This window comes from Rhinatrema bivittatum, chromosome 4, assembly GCF_901001135.1.
Source record: "Rhinatrema bivittatum chromosome 4, aRhiBiv1.1, whole genome shotgun sequence".
NCBI lineage: Eukaryota > Metazoa > Chordata > Amphibia > Gymnophiona > Rhinatrematidae > Rhinatrema > Rhinatrema bivittatum.
The window spans coordinates 393,708,694-393,727,545 of NC_042618.1; the positions used below are offsets into that span (position 1 = coordinate 393,708,694).

General features: G+C 46.1%; 1 protein-coding gene across 3 annotated transcripts in view; it reads right to left on the reverse strand.

Annotated features, from left to right (window-relative positions):
* The window catches only part of THOC7 (THO complex 7), a 71,635-nt gene that overhangs the window by 32,501 nt on the left and 20,282 nt on the right, over positions 1-18,852 (reverse strand). For all 3 annotated transcript variants that reach the window (XM_029601017.1, XM_029601016.1, XM_029601014.1), the window contains 2 exons: positions 18,114-18,200; positions 7,238-7,295 (listed from right to left, as the gene is read on the reverse strand). In XM_029601017.1, the coding sequence (XP_029456877.1) occupies positions 7,238-7,295; positions 18,114-18,200 (145 nt within the window). The remainder of the gene's footprint in view (positions 1-7,237; positions 7,296-18,113; positions 18,201-18,852) is intronic.

Sequence of the window (18,852 nt, forward strand, 5' to 3'; positions counted from 1 at the left end):
ACATGGAATAACGAGATCCTGTAGGGTCGAAAAAGTTGGGAGCCTCTGCCCCTAGTTCTTCTAGGGGAGGGGCGTTGGAATCTTTTACCTGTCTTCCGGTAGCTGAGGCACTGGGGATTCGCCCCACTTGCTGGCTAACTTCTCTAATTTGCTTCCGAGTAGGAGAGATCCCTTAAAGGGCATTCTTGCGAGATTGGCACACAACACACAAAGCTACCTTCCACACCCCCTCCCTCAAATATGCTCACCTCACCTCCACGAGGGAGCAAGCTCTTTCGGTTGCAGGACCCACCCATTGGAATGCGCTTCCCACTGAGCTCCGCACCAAGCCCTGCCTTTACAAATTTAGGAAAAAGCTAAAGACCTGGCTCTTTAAGCAGGCATTCCCAGCATAGGTCTTTCCAGCTCCTCCTTTCTATCTCTCCATGTTATTAATATTATGTTAATGATAATAAACTACTATTATTATTTTCAATCATTTAACCAATTGCACCTTATGCCTTTGCCTTAACCCCCTTTGTTGTGCTACTCCCCCCGTTCACTGTATTTCCGTTAGTTCTTTGTCAACCAATATGATGTACCCTCGAATGGTCGGTATAAAAAAGTTGTTAAATAAATTCGCCTTAGAAGTCGCGTCTGCTGACCAGTTCCGCAACTATAACTGCCTTCTGGCCGCCACTACCGAGACTGCTCCTCTGGCTGAGGTACGCACCTGGTCTGAGCTTGCACACGTCAGGAAGGCTGCTGGTGGTTCGATCGTTTCACCAGCATATGTTCTGGAATTATCTGCCTCTCTTGATAGGAGCAAGCAGGAACGTGTCACCACCGCGCAGCAGAAAGCAATCTGCAGCGTCATGGCTGTTGCATCGAATGCTTGCTTAAGGATGGATTCTAATAGTCTATCCTGAGTATCCTTCAATGCCACCCCTCCCTCCACGGATATAAAGGTTGTTTGCTTCGAGATGGCACAGACCATGGCGTCCACTTTCGGGAAACGTAGGCATTCCTTGGTCGCTGGTTCCAGAATGTACAAGGCTTCCAAGGCCCGACCTCCTTTAAAACTTGCCTCGGGGGCATCCCACTCCAGGTCAATCAGTTCCTGGATGGCTTCCATCATTGGGAAATAGCATGAGGCCTTACGAAGGGACACCAAGATGGGGTTCTTCTTTGGTTCTGCCATAGGGTCCATGCCTGGGATCTCCCCCCCGAGTCTTGAGGGTCTGTGAAACAAGGGCTGGTAATTCATCCCTGTGGAAGAAGTGAAGCATTGTTCTGTATGGTTCCAGGCCTGGAGGGATTTCCCCTTCTTCCAGTGAGGCACCATTATCGTCTGAGGTGTCCGGGTCCCTGTCAGTAAAATTCTTGGTGAGGCGAGGTATGTCTTGTGGCACCCAAGCAGGGTCGGGCAAGTCAGGTGCTCCTGGCTGGGGTTGGACCTGGGTCACAGCCAGGGCTGATTGTGCCTGAATGAAGGCTTGCAGCCCCTGGAAAAATTCTAACTAGGAGAAGGTCCCTGGGTCTATGTTAGCCCCAGGGGGTATCTGTGTAGGGAACCCTGAAATGCCCTTTTGTGGAAATGCCACTTCAGAGTTGCATAGATCTGGGGTGCTATCATATGGAGTAGTTCCGGACCCATCTTCAGACTGTGAGGGACCAGGCTTTGGTACCCCCCTGGGCTTCTTCGCAATGATGGCACAGGCAGGACTCCAGTTTAGGCTGTAAAAAGGGAGTACTTTCTGAGCTTCTTGGACACCGGTGCCATTGCCTCTGTATATCGACGCACGGGTAATGTGCTTCAATATGCACGTGTGCAGGTTTAAGCACGGTTGTGCATGCATCTATATTGGAGGCGCACAAGTTGGGCGCATTGGCCATCCAGCCTGCCCTGTGTGTACTGCTGAACGAGAAGGGGAGATGGCGCCGACACCCCCGCACATAAGATGGCGCCTCCGAGGGTCTCCACGTGTCTGGACCCCTGCACCGGATGGGGGCCTAGCCCAACCAAGGCTGCTCAACTTGATCCGTGCTCCCTTTTACCTCGCTGGATGAATGGAATTGGTACGGCAGTCCAAGCCCCGGAGACCTAAATTTAAAGCTCTCTGCTTACCTGGTCTTGGCACTTACCAATCGCGTGCCAGCTGCGGGGGGAAGAGGGCTTTACCTTCTCTGCCACGCTCTGTTATGCACCCACTGGCTTTCAGCCTCTCTGGGGGCTAAGTCCACGCCGGGAACCAGTTACCGGACCAAGGCACACCTCTGAGGGAAATCGAAAATCACCTCAGGAATTCTCAATTGGGGGAGGGACCCTTAGGTATCACTGCAGGAGAGCAGGGCTCAATCTTCTTAAAGGTAAAATTTCTCTTCTTTGCTGTAATTAACACTGTTCTAGTGTGTGGGACAGTGTCCTCATCTGCTAGGAGACAGAGATACTGGAGAGCTGAGGTCACTGCAGGGGTATATCTAGGGTGACATCTGCTTTGAAATCTGACTCTTGTCTCCCATCTGCTAGCAGAAGAGCACATAACCTGATGGTCTCAGGACCAGTGGGTTAACACTAGGAAATTTTCTACTTTGTTGTTTTTGTGCGTTTATCACATCTGTTTCCCCTATGCCATGTTTCACTAGATTTTCAAGCAGGTGCTTTGGTACAATGAGATTCTAATTTTTTTTTATTTGCTCAATGATGTCTGAGCATAATGATGGGACAGCAATTTTCTTCTGCCATTATAAATACATTTGGGCTACTGGAAACAGGCATATTCCACCCACGGAACTGTCACCTAAAACCAAGGTGAAAAGAGCAGACGTACAAGAGGTAGATCCTGAAGTTATATGGTTTTCATTAAGAGCAGAACAGCTTATCCAGCAGATTCATTCTTCCACAATCCTTTCACATTTAAGATTAGCATTTTACAGAAATCTCAAAGGCAGATGTTCTTTTCACAGTTTTTTAGACCAGATATTCATTTTTAAATAGCCCCACTGTATTATTGCATGTTTTAACTACGCACATAGCACATGCATTCTTTTAATAGATCTATTCCATTACCACCATATGCTTTGGGCGTACATTTAGAGCAGTCAGTGCCTACTCTTCACAGCAAAACCTGGATTTGGCATGAGTAGGAGGACAGCAGTTACAATAGTAAGGGGGGAGGGGAGATGTGACGTAAGTTGTTTTAGCAAAAAATAAGTGGATCCTCTTCGACTGAAATTGGAATGAAGGATGTAGCCAATAGGTTCTGTTTTGCCTTCTCTCTCCTCCCACTTTAATCTGGACTGCAAAGGTAACAGAATTGCTTACCTGTAACAGGTATTCTCTATGAACAGAATGTCAGTCCCCACACATTACTCCTGGGGGAAGTCTGCACACAAAAGCTTAAAATTCTGCAAAATTTTGTATTTTATATTGGTCAAAACAACAATGTACATGATATAGTCTAAGTAATTCATGTAAAATGAAATAATCAAAAAAAGTTAAAGATGCAGAGTTTTAAATATTTTGAGCAGAATTTCCCTAGAAGTTCACTAAATGTCCCATCCACCCTCTCTCTTCTCCCCTGGCCAGTCTCCTTTCACTTTGCCCTCTCAGGCCCCATCTCCTCCACCTGCAGCGCTCTCTCCCCTCCCAGAGTTTGACCCCTCAGTACTGCCTCTCACACATCCTTACTAGTGCACCACCCCCTCTCACAAACCCCCCCCCATCCATTACAGGCTCCCACACCCCCCCCCACCCAGGCTCCCTCTCCTGCATACACCCTCACACAGGATACTTATGTCTTACACACACACTCGCTTTGCACAGGCTCTCTCTCACACACACCCTCACAAGCAAGCACCCTCACATACACAATCTTTTTCTACACACCATCTCCCGATCTCTCACATATACACACTCCTTCACAATCTCCTCACATAGGCTCTCTCTGGCAACTACACTCATGCAACCTCACACATGCTCTTTCACACCCCACACCCCCCCCCCCCCCCATCCTCCATAAGCTTGTATACCTCTACACACAGACTCACTCTCACTGGAGTCTGCTCCATTTTCACCAAATTTTGCACAGAAAGTGGAATATTCTTCACAGAAAATGGAAATGTCGCCTGTCGAGATTTGCTGAGCAGCGACATGATAGTCATTGCACACCTTTTCCAAGTATTACAGCTCGTATGTTCAGACTTGGGAGGATACTGCATTTGCGTGGGCAGTGCTGACTGCACTGCGGGCAGCCTCCCACGCTGTTCGGAAGAGTTTTGGTACATCCCATTGGTGGGGATTGGCCTGCCTAAATGCAGAGGAAGGAGAAATTACTACTTACCTGATAATTTCCTTTCCCCTAATGGAGGGCAGGCCAATCCCCGACCCGCCCTCGGCTGCTGCATTTTTATCTTTGGTTCGCCTTTTTGGTGCGGACATTGCAGAGTGTTCCTACTATTAGTTTGAAAACTGGTAAGTAGCTTAGTCAGCCCCTCAGTTTAATGAATAAGTTTATTCTTTTGACTGAGCTCAATGTTCCCTATTGGTCGATGATCATATTCGAGTTTAATCAGTTCATCCTCAGTTTGGCTATTCCAGAGGATACTGGTGGGCTGATGTCGGGGCAAGACTATATATCTGTGCCATCAGCTTCTAACTGTCTCCATCTGCTAGCATAGGTTCATAAGCCATTGGTGGGACTGGCCCTGTCTGAAATGCAGAGGAAGTAAGTGTATTTTGGTACTTTGCCAAAAACCAGTGCCAACCCCTGTTCCATACCTTATATGGCATCAGAGGTATTTGTCATTCAAGATGCATGTCTACATCTGTCCAACACAAGCTTGCTCTTTGATACATGCAAATTGTAATTAAAGCAAGATATCCTGGTACATCACATTTCTACATTTGAAGCTTGTTAGAACACAGGACAGTGTTTAAAACAGACCTCTGGAAAGTGTATATAAATATCTAGGAGTAGAGGAAAGTGCAACAATCCAGCACAAAACACTAAGAGAAAAGATCAGCAGAGTGTACTAGGGATGTGAATCGTGTCCTCGATCGTCGTAACGATCGATTTCGGCTGGGAGGGGGAGGGAATCGTATTGTTGCCGTTTGGGGGGGTAAAATATCGTGAAAAATCGTGAAAATCGTTAAAAAATCGAAAAATCGAAAAACCGGCACATTAAAACCCCCTAAAACCCACCCCCGACCCTTTAAATTAAATCCCCCACCCCCAAATAACTTAAATAACCTGCGGGTCCAGCGGCGGTCCGGAACGGCAGCGGTCCGGAACGGGCTCCTGCATCTTGTCGTCTTCGGCCGGCGCCATTTTCCAAAATGGCGCCGAAAAATGGCGGCGGCCATAGACGAAAAAGATTGGACGGCAGGAGGTCCTTCCGGACCCCCGCTGGACTTTTGGCAAGTCTCGTGGGGGTCAGGAGGCCCCCCACAAGCTGGCCAAAAGTTCCTGGAGGTCCAGCAGGGGTCAGGGAGCGATTTCCCGCCGCGAACCGTTTTCGTACGGAAAATGGCGCCGGCAGGAGATCGACTGCAGGAGGTCGTTCAGCGAGGGTTCCGGCGCCTCGCTGAACGACCTCCTGCAGTCGATCTCCTGCCGGCGCCATTTTCCGTACGAAAACGATTCGCGGCGGGAAATCGCTCCCTGACCCCCGCTGGACCTCCAGGAACTTTTGGCCAGCTTGTGGGGGCCTCCTGACCCCCACGAGACTTGCCAAAAGTCCAGCGGGGGTCCGGAAGGACCTCCTGCTGTCCAATCTTTTTCGTCTATGGCCGCCGCCATTTTTCGGCGCCATTTTGGAAAATGGCGCCGGCCGAAGACGACAAGATGCAGGAGCAGGAGCCCGTTCCGGACCGCTGCCGTTCCGGACCGCCGCTGGACCCGCAGGTTATTTAAGTTATTTGGGGGGGGTTCGGGAGGGTGGGGGATTTAATTTAAAGGGTCGGGGGTGGGTTTTAGGGGGTTTTAGTGTGCCGGCTCACGATTCTAACGATTTATAACGATAAATCGTTAGAATCTGTATTGTATTGTGTTCCATAACTGTTTAAGACGATATTAAAATTATCGGACGATAATTTTAATCGTCCTAAAACGATTCACATCCCTAGAGTGTACCATAGGAGACAAAGATATTGAAAAGAGCTTTAACAGCACAGAATAAGATATAAGCTATCAAAATGCAATTCCTGCATGTTCTTACTGCTTTGGAACTGTAGACTGACCCCAGAGTGATTTCCATCAATTGGATATAAAGAAATCTCATGAGCATGGAGGAATTATCTATAAGAACCAATTTATGCAGAGATTGTACATTCCAAGAACTGAAAGCAATATAGGTCATATACTTAACAGCAGCAGATCTAAATACTGTAAAAAAGTTCTAAAGTCTGAAAATAAGACTACAAGCAGTCTATCAAACTTGGACATGTTTCCCAGCAAACAGTGAGAATCCAGCAGCAAATAAGAAAGCAACAATTTTCAAAACAAAACAAAAATCTTCTGAAGGAGCTTGACCAGCAAATAAGGAAACCATTGGCAAAAGCATTAATACAGCAAGAAATACAGAATTACTTCTGCTACCACATGAAGATCAAAATATGGCACAAGAACGGTTAAGGAGACTAGCACAAACCTAAAGATAAGACTGATAATTGCAGCACAAGACACTGGACTACTGACAAGATGACTCTCAGTCAGCACAGAGCAAACAGTAAATCACATACTGTGAAACCGAACTGAAAATGGTTACACATCTCGATAGTAGGTGTGACCTGGTAATGTCAGAAGACTACACAGAGGCGCACAATAAGGTGGCACAGTACATCCATTGGAAACTGTGTAAACACCAACATCACTATCAGAAAAACACTAGGATAAAACCCTAACAATTGCAAAGAATGAAGTTGTAATCACCTGGGACATTCCCATTCCAACCAATAAAAAGCTTGATGCAAGAACACTAGACATTGTAGAAAAGAAGAAAACAAAATATGGAAATGGTGGAGGCATTACTCCGAAAAAGGAAATTTAAAAATACTGCTTTTAGAAAGTACTAAAATATACATGGACCAGTACAGGCAGGCCACAAGAAGGCACGTCTTAAGGTGCAACCGGATTCAATGTAACTGAGCATCCAGGCAATACAATTTTATGAAAGAAAGTGCAATTCAGTGAAATGGTATTGTAAATGTGCACGTAAAAAGACAGCCTGCAAATTTTGGTCTAAGCCTCATACTTACTTTAATGTTTCATGCCTGTCTGGATGATGCTGTATCACTTTGGCCAAGGCATCATATTCTGAAAGATAGTACAATCAGGTATTAGTCAACCCGCTGTCTACATAAGAGTTTGCATGCTCCAATCACAACATTAGCATTTCCAGTTTAGGTTATAAAGGAAAAGTTTAGAGGGACAGTATCAAGTGGGTTTTCTTTTTGACCCAGTAGTTTCCTCTTGCTCCTTTGGGCATGCTGCTTAAAAAAAAAAATAAAAATAAAATAAGATTTGGTACCAGGGCTGGAATCTGGCTCCATGAGCTTTCATTCATAACTATATAAGAATTTCTCCCCATTTCACATCCCCCCATCCATATCTAGTCATTACAGTGGAAGAGCCATGCACCATGACACCCTCCAGAATCTCACACAATCATGGGCCCTGAATCCCCAAAGCATCACCCTTCAGCAATGACCAAGATTCCCTCCCCAATGGGTGCTGCGATTATTCAGCTGACCCAGAGAACAGAAATCGTAACTCAAGGACTGAACTAAGGAGCTCATCACTGCCACTCAGTCAGCTCTCAAGCTCATTGTTCATAGAATCAGCACGGGTGGTTCTCTATAGTCCTCTCTTAGTAAGATCCTAAATCCAGAGTTTCTCTCTATTGTAATTTGGCACATTTTCATAGAAGATTTGTTAAATTTTATTTTGGGGTAGGGGGCTGGGAACAGAGGAGTTTACTTCCTTATTTTTACTGTTTTCAGAGTATGATGGGGAATTACAAAAATCAGCTTGCAAGACTCACATGTGTGACACTAGAGGGCATTCTCAGCCTGATAATAAAATGTACGGAAATTTGTTGGGGTAAAATGCAATGTTTTATTGGTATTTCCCTAGAGGGCTTGGCTGCTAGAGAAAACTAATATAAACTGCCATGAGTAATTTATTCCAGCCACTAAGTCAAATTATGCAGACTATTTTCTGAATATGTAAAATATGAGATTTCCTCCTTTACTAGGTAAACTAAAAGGAAGACAAGTGGGAATGGTGAAGAGGAGGACTGGAAAAAGGAAGAAATATTTAAAAAGTTCTTTAAGTACTTGCATAAAGGAGAGTGGATGAGGTCATGGGATCTGAGTCTCTCTACCAGGATACTAAAAGATCAAGAATGTGCTGACTGCAGGCCTCACCTCTGTTCAACTTATCCTTGAAGTCAAGAACCAAGAGAGCACAGATTAGTCCTACTACATAAAAGTGAGAACAAGGAAGAGGCTTGAAAGCTAATAAGTACTAAAAAAAAAACCAAAAAAAAAAAAAACCACAAAACAGTTCAGCACCTTGACTAAAGTAGCTTACAGGACTCCAGAAAGCATGATTTTCACAAAGAGAAGATCCTGTCACGCAGACTTGATTGAGGAACTAAAGAGACAAGTGATATATAGGAAAGTGCAGCGGATATTGCCTATCTGCAGGTTCAGGAGGGTTTCCGAAACGGCTCTGCAGAAAAGAATGGCGAGTAAGCTGGATAATCTGAGAGATCAAGGCATCTATTTTTGTGTTTATCCTGACGGCTATCATAGATCGCCTACCTCTTTGTAATCTGAGAGTAGGCCAGAAAGTTATAAACTGGATGAGCAAATAGAACAGCAGCATGCAGAAAGTGGTAGTAAATGAAGTTCACTCTGGCAAAGGCAAAATGACCAGTGAGGTAATCCAGGGCTCGGTAATAGGACCAGTTCTCTTCAATATATTTTTGGGTTTTTTTTTTAAATCAGCAATATTGCTGCAGAACTTGAGAAAAAAAAAAAAAAGACATGTTTGCAGAAAATATAAAAAACAGGGCAGATGTATCTGAAGGGTGAAAAAACTGGAAAAAATGATCAAAAGCTGAGGGAGGAAGTGACATCATAACTGATTGCTACTTGAGCTAAGAGCTCCTTTCAGCCTACACCTTTAGCTAATTTTAGGAGCTATTTGTATCTCTCCTTCCACCCAAAGACGCGCCAAGACCCTGAGTTATCAACTGCGATGGCTATGAAGCGAAAATCTGTCTATTTTAAATATTTTTCCTACCAAAAAACTGAAGAGCGTGAGGTCTACAATCATGGCGCAGCCCAAGGAAACTATCAACCCTGATGATGCCTTTAACATTACCTTGGAGGAGGAAAGAGACAAGATTTGAAAAATTATAAAAAAGAGAAACTCATGAAATGTTAGAATTCAATGAAGAGATTACATCGCTCGGGCACAGAGTGGACGAAATTGATGAGAATGGACACAGTCTGAGGTCCCAAGCAACTGCAAGATACATGCTCAGAACTTCAGGAAGAAAATGCCACGATGAAAGCTAAACTCGTGGATTTGGAAGACAGAGCTAGGAGGGGGAACCTTCGATCCACAGGATTTTTGGAAATGCCAGATAACGTGGATTGTGCCTCTAATCAGCCGCTTTTGCAAATTCCTTCTGGAATCCAGTAATGCAAACAAGGAAGGATCTACCCTAGATATTAAGCTGGATAGGGCGCACAGGGCCCTGAGACCAGCAAACGCTAATTAAAAATGCATGATATTATAGAAGTCTACTTTCACAACTATTTCCCTGAAAGAAGAAAAAAAAAAAAAAAAAAAAGAGTAGCTGTTGCAGCCAGGAAACAAATAAGCTGGTTGTGGAAGAATCACAAAATATCAGTATATGCAGACCTGTCTCAAGCCAGAACTGATTAGAATGGAGGGAAGAGACTGCATTTCTGCGGAGAGAGAACAAAATATAGATGACTGCACCCTTTCAGATTAATTTTCACATGGGATGAGGGTGTCTTCCTAGATACAATCTGTTGTTGAAGCAGCTTCAATATTGAAAGATCGGGGGATTCTATGCGCCAGCATTCCAGACTATTGGATCTAAAAAATTAATTCCCAAAGACCAGCACCCAAGATGGCAGAGAGCGAGTGCCAGAAACAGTAGGCTGAAAAGAAACTGATGAACAAAGGAAAAATACGGAAGTTCGGTGAATCAGTTTCTTCACACTTTTCATTTGGGACCTCACTTAACCGTTTAATATCAAGAATGTCATTAGAGAACTGACTTTAGTCAGCCCTTATCTGCAGATTATGCACAAAACAGTGATCGAGCGGACTCTCAATAACTCTACTGGGTGGGACTCTGGACCGATCCAATGTACTACAGGAATGAAAATTATCAGGTAAGAACCAATTTTCTTTTCCCTGTACGTACCCGGATCAGTCCAGACTCCTGGGATGTACCAGAGCTATCCTAATGTGGGTGGGAACCTGAGAGTCCCAGCCAAAGAACCCCCTCTGCAAAGGATGCCGAGCCCGGACATCCAAACGGTAATGATGATCCAAGGTATGTATCGACTTCCACGTCGCCACTGTACAAATCTCTTGAGGAGAAACCAGCTGACACTCTGCCTACTACATTGCTTGCGGACGAGTAGAATGAGCTCTCAAGCAGACCGGACACGTCCGACCAGCTAGAAGATAAGCAGAACCAATGGCCTCCTTTAATCAACGCTCTATCATGGCACAGGACGCTGTGTGCCCCCGGTTTGGACCACTCCATAACAGACAAATGGTCTGAGATACGGAAGCCATTGGTGACGTCCAGATAATGCAACAGAATGCGACGCACATCTAACTTCCAGAGGTCCTTAGACGCAGGATCCGAACGGTCTAAATCAGAAAAACAAAATTAGAAAGCTCCACTGACTGAGTCAAATGAAATGAAGAAACCACGTTTGGCAGGAAAGACGGCACCGTCCGCAAAGAAAACTCCTGAGTCGGTAATCCAGAGGCCTGAAGCTTCGACACTCCGCTTGTCGAAGAAATAGCCACGAGAAACAGTCTTCAATGTAAGATCCTTCAAAGTCACCGCTGTAAGAGGTTCAAAAGGCACGATGCATAGGGCCTTGAGCACCAGGTTCAAACTCCAAGAGGAACAAGGGTTCTGGAATGGGGGACGCAACCGCTTTGCCCCCCCCCCCAAAAAAAAACCAAAACAAAACAAAAAGAAAACGCTACATTCGGGTGTGCTGCTACCGAAACACCGTGTAACTTACCTCGAAAGAAACCAAGGGCTGCTACCTGTACCCACAACGAACTACAGGACAACTCCTTTGCCAATCTAGCTTGCAAGAAGGGCAAAATATCCGAAACTGAAAACCGCGTGGGATGTACCTGGTGATCCACACACCAAGACTCAAAAACACTCCACACCCTGACATATGCCAGAGACGTGGAGGTCTTACACAAATGGAAAAGAGTAGCTACTACCGCGTCGGAATACCCCTTGCTCTTCAGACGGCGCTTCCCTAAAGCCAAGCTGCTAGACAAAGGCAATCCACCTCTTCCAAACAAACGGGATCTTGATAGAGAAGATATGGCAGATCCCGAAACCTCAAGGGGACGATCACCGCCAGGCTGACCAAGTCTGCAAACCAAGGATGATGTGGCCACTCCAGAGTCACCAAAATGACCTTAGCCCGGAGCGCCTCTATGCGCCTGAGCATTTTCCCATGCCGGAAACACAGAGAAAAATGTCCTTGGACCAGGGAACTACTAGGGCATCCACCCCTTCCACTCCCTGTTCTCGCCTCAGACTGAAGAAGCAAGGTACCTTAGCATTCTGAAATGTTGCCATTAGGTCCACCGCCGGTTTGGATCACTTGGCCCATATCCTCCGAAAGGCTTCTTCACCTAACTCCTACTCCCCGGGGTCTAGGCGAGGACGACTGAGAAAAATCGGCCTGAACGTTATCGACTCCGGCGATGTGAGAGACTGAACGCTGACTAAGTGGTGCTCCGCCCAAACTATCAGTTGTCGTGCTTTTGTCGCCACCGGTTGACTCCTGGTTCCTCCATGGCGATTGACATATGCTACTGCTGTTGCATATGCTACTGCTCTAGCATTGTCGGCTAGAACTCAGTCTGACCGCCCTTGCAGGAGAGACTGAAGCACCAGCAATGCTAACCACACAGCCCTGGTCTCCAAACGATTTGATTGACCACTGAGCCTTCTCCCTGGACCGACATCTTCCGATACATCGCTCCCCAGCCGGAGAGACTGGCATCTGTGGTGACCACTGTCCACTCGGGGATTTCCAGCGGCATCCCCCACCCCAAAATGTCCAACAGCCACCAATCCAGGCACATCCGCCGACCAGTTTCTCAACCAGAGGAGTCTATAAGCCGGCACCATAGAGCGAGCAGAAGTCCTGAGGAGATCATACAAAGCATCAGCGCTGTAGGCTATGGCCCTCTTTGTTGGAGAGCACCGGACTACTTTTTAAGTACTGTACCCAATGAAGTTCTATTTGCAGGGCAAAGCTGCTGCACATCGCCGCCTGCACGCCCAGGGTGGATACCTCAAAAAATCCGCTTGAGCTGCATTGCCAACATGCGGTCCTGAAGATCCTTAAGAGCTGTGGCTCCCGTCACCGGAATAGTAGTCTTGTGTGACTGTGGACACTGTGGCATCCACCTTCAGTAGCTTCAATACCTCCAAGGCTTCTTCCGGCAAAGGGTACAGCTTATCCGTGGCTTTGCTAATTTTCAATCCCAACTCATGGGTGTCCCATTCCCAGAACAGGAGGACGGTGACAGACATATAGAAAGGGAAAAAACATATGCGGTCCCCTGAGCCCCACCATCACTGGATCCATATTCCCCATTCGGGAGTCCATCTGTGGGGCATCGATCCCCAATTCTGCCCGAATCGCTGGAATAAGGGGACTAAGCACCTCTCTCCTAAAATTGTGGACTACTTTGGGGTCATCTCCGTCCGCTCCATAAAGCATAGGACAGGTATTCTGAGTAGAACCCCCTCCGAGATCCAAATCTGTAGAGAGCTTGTCCCAGGACTTTGGCAGGCCCGGGTGCTGATCAGAGTCCGAAGTAGAAACCAGAGCGCAGCCTGCCCCAGACCTCCAGGGACTTTTAACTCAATGGTCGGAGCCTAGGTCGAAAGGCCTCGAGCGTTTCCATGGACGGGCGTCCGGGTCCTGCACTGAACCAGTCCCCCGGCATCTCCTCCTCCCCTACTGTGACTATTAAACTTTATGTAGAAAGTTAATAAAATCCCGAGAAGAGGAGGAGGGGTCCGAGGCCTCATCAAGACCAGCCCCCTTTCAGCGTCTTTCGGCCATGATCCGTCCCCCTTGGGAACTGTTTGCTGCAGAGACAAGGAGAGAGGATCTGACCCTCCCCCTCATCGCTGTCTGAGTCGCCGCGGGAAAATTTCCCAAAATGGCATCCATTCCCGCTGAGGGAATGAAGAGACCCGTTCCGTCCTGGCTGAGCCACGGGCCAGTTAAAGCGCTGGTTTTGCGGCCCCATGTAATGTGCTTTCACCCCCGGGAAGGCACGAGACGCACAGGCTGTCTTGGGACACTCTGGTGCGCAAGTCCCCGCACTTGTGGCAGGCCGTGCCATACAAACACGGCACGGGAAAAAGCAAAAATGAAGAGCTGGCGCCCCGGCGACAATTCCCCCCTCAGAGGTACTAAAGCGCTGCCGATCCCTGCGAGTGCGACTTCACTGCAAAGATTATTTTTTTCCCCACACTTATCTGCTCTTCGGGCGCAGCACAGAGCAGGGTGAGTGAGCCGGGCTCCCCAGTATCATCCCCGCCGGTAGTGGTTACTGGGTCACCGACCTCCACAACTCCGGCAGCCTCAAGAACCGGGGGGGAGGGGGGGGATGGTCCCCTCAGGACCTAACCACCACCTGGGATGCAGCAAATCGGCCACTGAAAACAGTCAGCCTGTTTAAAAAAAAAAAAGTCTAAAGAGGAAGTCTCAAATTGAAACTCCTGACTAAACCTCACAAACACCAACAAACTGTAACCTAACAAAACACCTACAAACTGTCTATTTTTGTAAGTACCACAGACTGCAGGATTTTGCACCTCAACCATCTGCTGGAGTCAGAAAAATACTGACAGACTGCAGGTGGCACCTCAGGATATAGGGCAGAGTCAGTCAAATCTTTCGCTGACTCCGCTGGAGGGGAGGCAAAACCCAGGAGTCTGGACTGATCCGGGTATGTACAGGGAACTGCTATTAATCAAGTTTACTTAGGGAATAGGCACTGCTATTAATTGCATCAGTAGCATGGGATCTTCTTATTGTTTGGATAATTGCCAGGTTCTTGTGGCCTGGACTGGCCTCTGTTGGAAACAGGATGCTGGGCTTGATGGACCCTTGGTCTGAACCAATATGCCATGTTCTTATGTTCTTAAAATGAGCTTCAGTGTTAAAGTATAAAATCTTGTATTTGGAACACAAGAATCTATTAGCTACAGCAAACTGATAAAACAAACTGAAAAGAGGGTCTAGAAATACAAATACAAGTGAGAGAAAAGAGCCAGAAACTGTCAAACAAAAAAGATCTTCGAGTGATCATCCCAGGTGACTTCAAGTCAATGTAATAAGACAATTGAAAACTAAGTTTGCTTGCATAAGTAGAGGTATCGCCAGCAGGAAAAAGGGGGATAATATTGCCGTGTATAGGTCACTACTGAGACCTCACCTTGGAGTACTGTATTCAGTGCTGGTAGTGCAGAAAAACCTTACTAAAAATGATAGAAGTCCTGCAACAGGAACCCTACAAAATATACTCACAGGAGGAAAGAAAGGCTGGATGAATATATCCAAAAAACATTTAAAACAGAGTTCAATAAAGTATAAGGGGAGAATTTCCACAGAAAAGAAATTCAAGGTCAAAGGGGGGGGGGGCCCAGATTTGCAAGGAGGAAGTTTCAGAGGAAATATGAGAATACACTTTAATGAAGGTAGCAGATGTCAGGAACAGACTACCAGAGGCACTGGCAACCAAAACGTCAATAGAATAAATACATGCCTGGGAGAGACACAGAGCAATAGTAAGAGCAGCTGGGAGATGTGCGGAGCGGAGAGGAGCAAAAGGTTGAAGATGTGAGGGAGAGAATTGAGTGACTGCTCAATCCTATGGAACTTGTGTGGGCCAAAGAGGGAAGAACAAAAGCCAACAGGTAGCGAGTGGTGGTATGGCTGCATCAGGCATACAAGGTGGCTGGGATAACTTGCCCACAGCAGCCATGGTTAAAATTCTAACATGGGGTGGCCGGAGGTTTCAGACAACAGTCTCGTTAATTCTGCTGGCTGCCTGGATTATTACAAGGCGGTAAAATATGGGAAGGGTAAAGGTCTTGTAAGAATCAAAAGAGGAAAGGCCTGAAAGAGAGAGTCTATAAATGGAGCTGTGGAGGCCAGCACTAACTGAATTCAAACATGTTTGGGACAGAGAGGGCAATAGTTGGAACAGGGTCAAGAAGTTGGGTAAAAGAAATGGCAGGATTGCTGGTGCTGGTCTAAATATGGAAATTTCTATGCTCACCTACTCAAAGTGGTAAGAAGGAAGACAACTGGGTAGACTGGTTGGCCCAACTGTCTTTATCTACTATGAGGCCAATTTTAGCAAAGGCTGAATACCTAATCTAAGCAGCCAAAGTATGGCCATATAGAGAGTTAGACAAATTGTCAGTCAAGGCTAGATGCCTAGAATTTCAGTTGAAAATCCAACCCAGGTGGCTTCATTGTCTAATGCCACCAGCACCCCCCACCCTCCACACATCTCCCCTCCTAGAGTCAAATGCACAGAGCCACTAGCTCCCATCCCAAGTCAAAACAGCTGCGCCAAAAGCCGCTCCCCTCCCTTAGAACTCATCTAAAAGATCCCCAAGCCTATTCTGGAGGACAAATGCTTACCACTTTCCAGTTAGGTATCAAATGTTGCTCAAAACAGCAATGCCAGCAGCACATACTTCCGATGCTGCTGTCAAAGCCATGCTAGATGCTTAGTCATGAGGATTGTAGCATGTGTCCTCTCTGCTAGGTTTAAGAATCTTTGGAACAAGTTCTAGGGAGTGAGAGAAGGAAGATTGGAGTGGAGGGGCTTTTGGTGCTGCTATTCTGACTTTGAAAGGGGTGGTGACTGGGTGCTGTCAGAACCGCACATTAGTTTGACTTTGAGTGGGTGAGAGGGGGAAAGCTGGCATCATCCCCCACCCCCGGTTTTAAATTTTGAACTTGTAGGAGAGATGGAGGGCTGTCGGCCCTTTGCTTTTATATGCCATGGGAGAGGAAGAAGTTTAGGATGGCCAGATTTAGAGCTGCTCTGGCTTTGGAAATCAGTGCCAGCTATACAACTTCCTTCCCCATACCTGATGCTGCCCCTTTTCATGCCCACATTTTAGGAGCCTAAATTTAAGTGTTTAGTTTAGGGGCACAAACCCACGGGCCAATACAGTAAAATCGCGGGAGAGCGGGTGAGCGCCCACTCTCTCAGCGCGTGCACAGGCCACTCTCCTGTGCGAGCGATAAAATATTTTAATTTATTTTAATTAGGGCCGGCGGTAAAAAAAAAGAGGTGCTAGGGACACTAGCACATCCCTAGTGCCTTTTTTTTTTTGACAGAAGCGGCGGCTGTCAGCGGGTTTGACAGTGGTTCTCAAGCCCGCTGACAGCCATGGGCTCAGAAACCGGACGCCAGTAAAATTGAGCGTCTGGTTTTCGACCCACCAGCCATGGGCCCATTTTAATTTATTTTTTTTTAAACTTTCGGGACCTCCGACTTAATATCGCCATGATATTAAGTCGGAAGGTGCACAGAAAAGAAGAAGAAGTTTTTACTGCTTTTCTGTGCACTTTCCCGGTGCCTGGAGAAATTAGTGCCTACCTATGGGTAAGCGCTAATTTCTGAAAGTAAAATGTGTGGCTTGGCTGCACATTTTGCTTTCTGAATCACACGGGAATACCTAATAGGGCCATCAACATGCATTTGCATGTTGCGGGCGCTATTATGTTCGGGGGGGGGGGGGGGGGTGTTTGGACACGCGTTTTGGATGCGCTATTACCCCTTACTGAATAAGGGGTAACGCTAGCGTGTCCAAATGCCGGCTAACAGTGCGCTCTGTCGGAGTACTCTGTACTGTATGGGCCTGCCAGTGAGTTTTCAGAGAGCTTGATTTAGGCGCCTTACGCCAAAAGTTAAGCACCTAAGCCATTTGAAAATTAGACTACATATTTTTAACTTTAAAGCTCAGTGCTCTGTTGCTCTTAAATCTCCAGTTTTTCATTTTTTTTTAATCCAAAAAGGTATTATGAATTTGTGTGTTTTGAAATACAAGGTGGGTTCAATGAACTTATTATCCAGACCTAAAAATCCCCTATGCAGGGTCATCTCAGCTGTTCATGCCCTATTCAGACTGAGCAATGAACTGGGAGCAGAAAATCCAGACTTCAAGTCCTGCTTCTGCCCTGAACCTTCAGGGTCACCCTGGGCCTGAATTCACTATGCTCTCTCTCTCTCTCATTTGGTTTCTATAGGGGAAAAAAAAGCTTCGTAAATCAGGTTCTTCATCTCAGTTCAGGTACCCAGTTAGACCTTAAGCTTTAAGGGACAGCCATCCCCTCTCTCTGGCCTGTATTTAAAATCTTTTCTATACTGTTGTTAAGTTATACACCATCACAACGGTTTACAAAAAGGCACATATGGATATGTTCAATAAAGAACTGGGTACTATGTATATAATAGTGCCAAAACGTTTTGGTTACATCATTTTCAAAATAAAGACTATTTGAGTGTAGCTCAGTATGTATACTAAAATAAACCAATACCTGAATATACAAGGATGGGATCAGTTCATGTTTCTGGTACCCAGCAACACTCCAATGTACTTATATTCATAGTGCAAACAGTGACTGAATAGGTCGTGCTCCCAAATGCCAAGCATTTACTTAGCCACAAGAGTGAAAATACCACCAGAAAAAGGCTTTTCTTTTAGCTTCTGACAAGGCACAAGTGATTTTAGGATTCTGCTTCTTGACAAAGCTTTACCTTGGCGATTCTTTCGTATCCGTTTTGCTTGCATAATCTGTTTCTTACATTCAGCAATTTTTTCATGGGCTGCTGCAATACTGTTTTCTTAAACAAACAAAAACAAACCCATTTATTAGAAAGAGGCTTTTTTTTTCTTCATTTTTTGACCTGGTAGTTTCCTCCTGTTCTTTCTAGCTCCATCTGAACCAGGTCAGGGATCTGGCACCATGAGCCTTCATTTGCAGCTATCCAGGGATTGTTTCCCTATTTTATATCCTCCCTCCAATATAGCTAGCCTGGTCACTGCAGTGATGATCGGCCAGGAATCATGCACTAGAGCTCCTTCCAGAGCCCTGCAATCATGGATCCCAAATCCAGTCACCAGGTTTCATCCCTACACAGTGACCATACATGCCTCCACCCCCACCCTTAGGGGCTGTGAACGATACTTAAGCAGAATCCCCACCCCCAGCTGACCCAGGGAGTGCAAGAGCCGACTTGGTTACTGAACCAGAAACCTTCTTCATGAAGGTGCTTAGCCACTGGGCCAGCCCTACAGGCAATACTTTTATAACAAATAGTGTGCTAATCTGCAAAAGCAGGAAAAATAGTTCTCACTAAAACGTCAAAAAATTTCATGTAACAGTAATGAAGAACTTAAGCCTGCAAGGAATTCTGGGCTTGGACATTAAGGGGTCAATTTTCAAACGGTTTAAGCTCCAACATTTTGGCCCTTTCAAAAGTTTACCAAATAAAG